At 37.8% G+C, this 1,329-nt stretch overlaps 1 protein-coding gene across 1 annotated transcript; it reads left to right on the top strand.

Moving 5' to 3' along the window:
- Nucleotides 1-286: 286 nt before the first annotated feature.
- On the top strand, nt 287-875 carry LOC105461480 (FAS-associated factor 2-like; the record flags this gene model as incomplete). Its single annotated transcript, XM_011707973.1, has 2 exons — nt 287-382; nt 563-875. Coding segments are annotated over 2 exons (409 nt in total), but the record flags the coding sequence as incomplete, so codon positions are not given.
- Nucleotides 876-1,329: the final 454 nt, after the last annotated feature.

Below are 1,329 nucleotides of genomic sequence, written 5' to 3'. Positions count from 1 at the left end.
TACTAGAAAAACCAACCACTATTTTTAAATACTTCGAAATTGAATTTTTATAAATAAAATTAGCGGGTAAAAAAGGTGGTCCCTGTAGGGACCACCGTACTTCAAAGGGTTAAAGCTGTATTGAGAAATTTTCCAATCTTACCTGGAATTTTGAATAAAATTCTTAGAAAATCCGGGAATTTTCAGGGAATTCTTTTACAAAATTTGAGTACCCACCCTGGTATTGTGTGTATCTTCAATATTCATAATTTAATCGACACAAGCCTTGTGTTTCTCTTTCTCACAGATTGGAAGGCGCACCATCTTCCGCTGACTTAATGTCGCGATTGCAAACGATCATAGAGCGTAATGAAATTAATCTGATTCAAACACGTCGAGAGAGGTAAATAGAAGTTTTTTTGTAAAATTCGAGAATATCTCAAGGTTTATGACAAAATGGATCTAGAAAGGAGTCTGGAAACGATGATTAAAGCTTGATCTCTTGAGTATCTCCTGATACGTGAAGATAAATATAATTAATATGTTATATTTATTGTTATCGTTTCATTTGGCACTTTTTCAGGGCAGAACGCAGCGCGGCGCAGTCACTTCGGCAGCAGCAAGATCGCGCCTACGAGGAGTCGTTACGCGCGGATCAGGAGAAGGATCGCAGGAGAGAGGAGGAGCGAAGGGCGCGTGAGGAGCAAGAGGCGCGGGAGAAGGAAGAGTTGGACGCTCAAGAGCTGGAGATTCAACGTATACGTCTCGAGAAGGAACTGACCATTGAAAAAGTGCCCCTCGAGCCGCAGCCGTCTAATCCCAGTGCGTGTCATCTTCAAATTAAGCTTGGAGAGAGAACGATGAAAAGACGATTTCTTATGACTGATACAGTCAAAGTAAGTACATAGTTATAGCAAACGATTATAAATATAAATTAGAAATATCCTCAATTGTAATACGAAAGATTTGCAGAAGTTTTTCATCGCACTTGTGAACACATTTGTGCAGCACGTCACTTATTATTGCTGTACAATTAATTTGCACATTTACACTTCTCAACAAAATTAAAGCATCACTTACTCTACCCTCCAAAAATAGGCAAAATTCAAGTGTAACTTCGTCAAAAATGATCGTATCGAGATGTTCAAAAAAGCATTTTACAGCTTGAAATCTCTACTTTTCAAATCGGTACTTTAGAAAACGAGCCTACTGATTTTTCATGGAATTATATGGATTGAAAAGGAGACGAATTTCAAAATTTTTTATGAACTTTGACAAGTTCCATGGCGCGAATTAAAAATCGCATGCAAATGCAGTTTACAGCTTTCAAAAGAATGAATCTTTACCTTT

The sequence above is a fragment of the Wasmannia auropunctata genome, unplaced genomic scaffold (genome assembly GCF_000956235.1).
Source record: "Wasmannia auropunctata unplaced genomic scaffold, wasmannia.A_1.0 LD286720.1, whole genome shotgun sequence".
NCBI lineage: Eukaryota > Metazoa > Arthropoda > Insecta > Hymenoptera > Formicidae > Wasmannia > Wasmannia auropunctata.
This window is presented reverse-complemented; position numbering and strand designations above follow the sequence as displayed.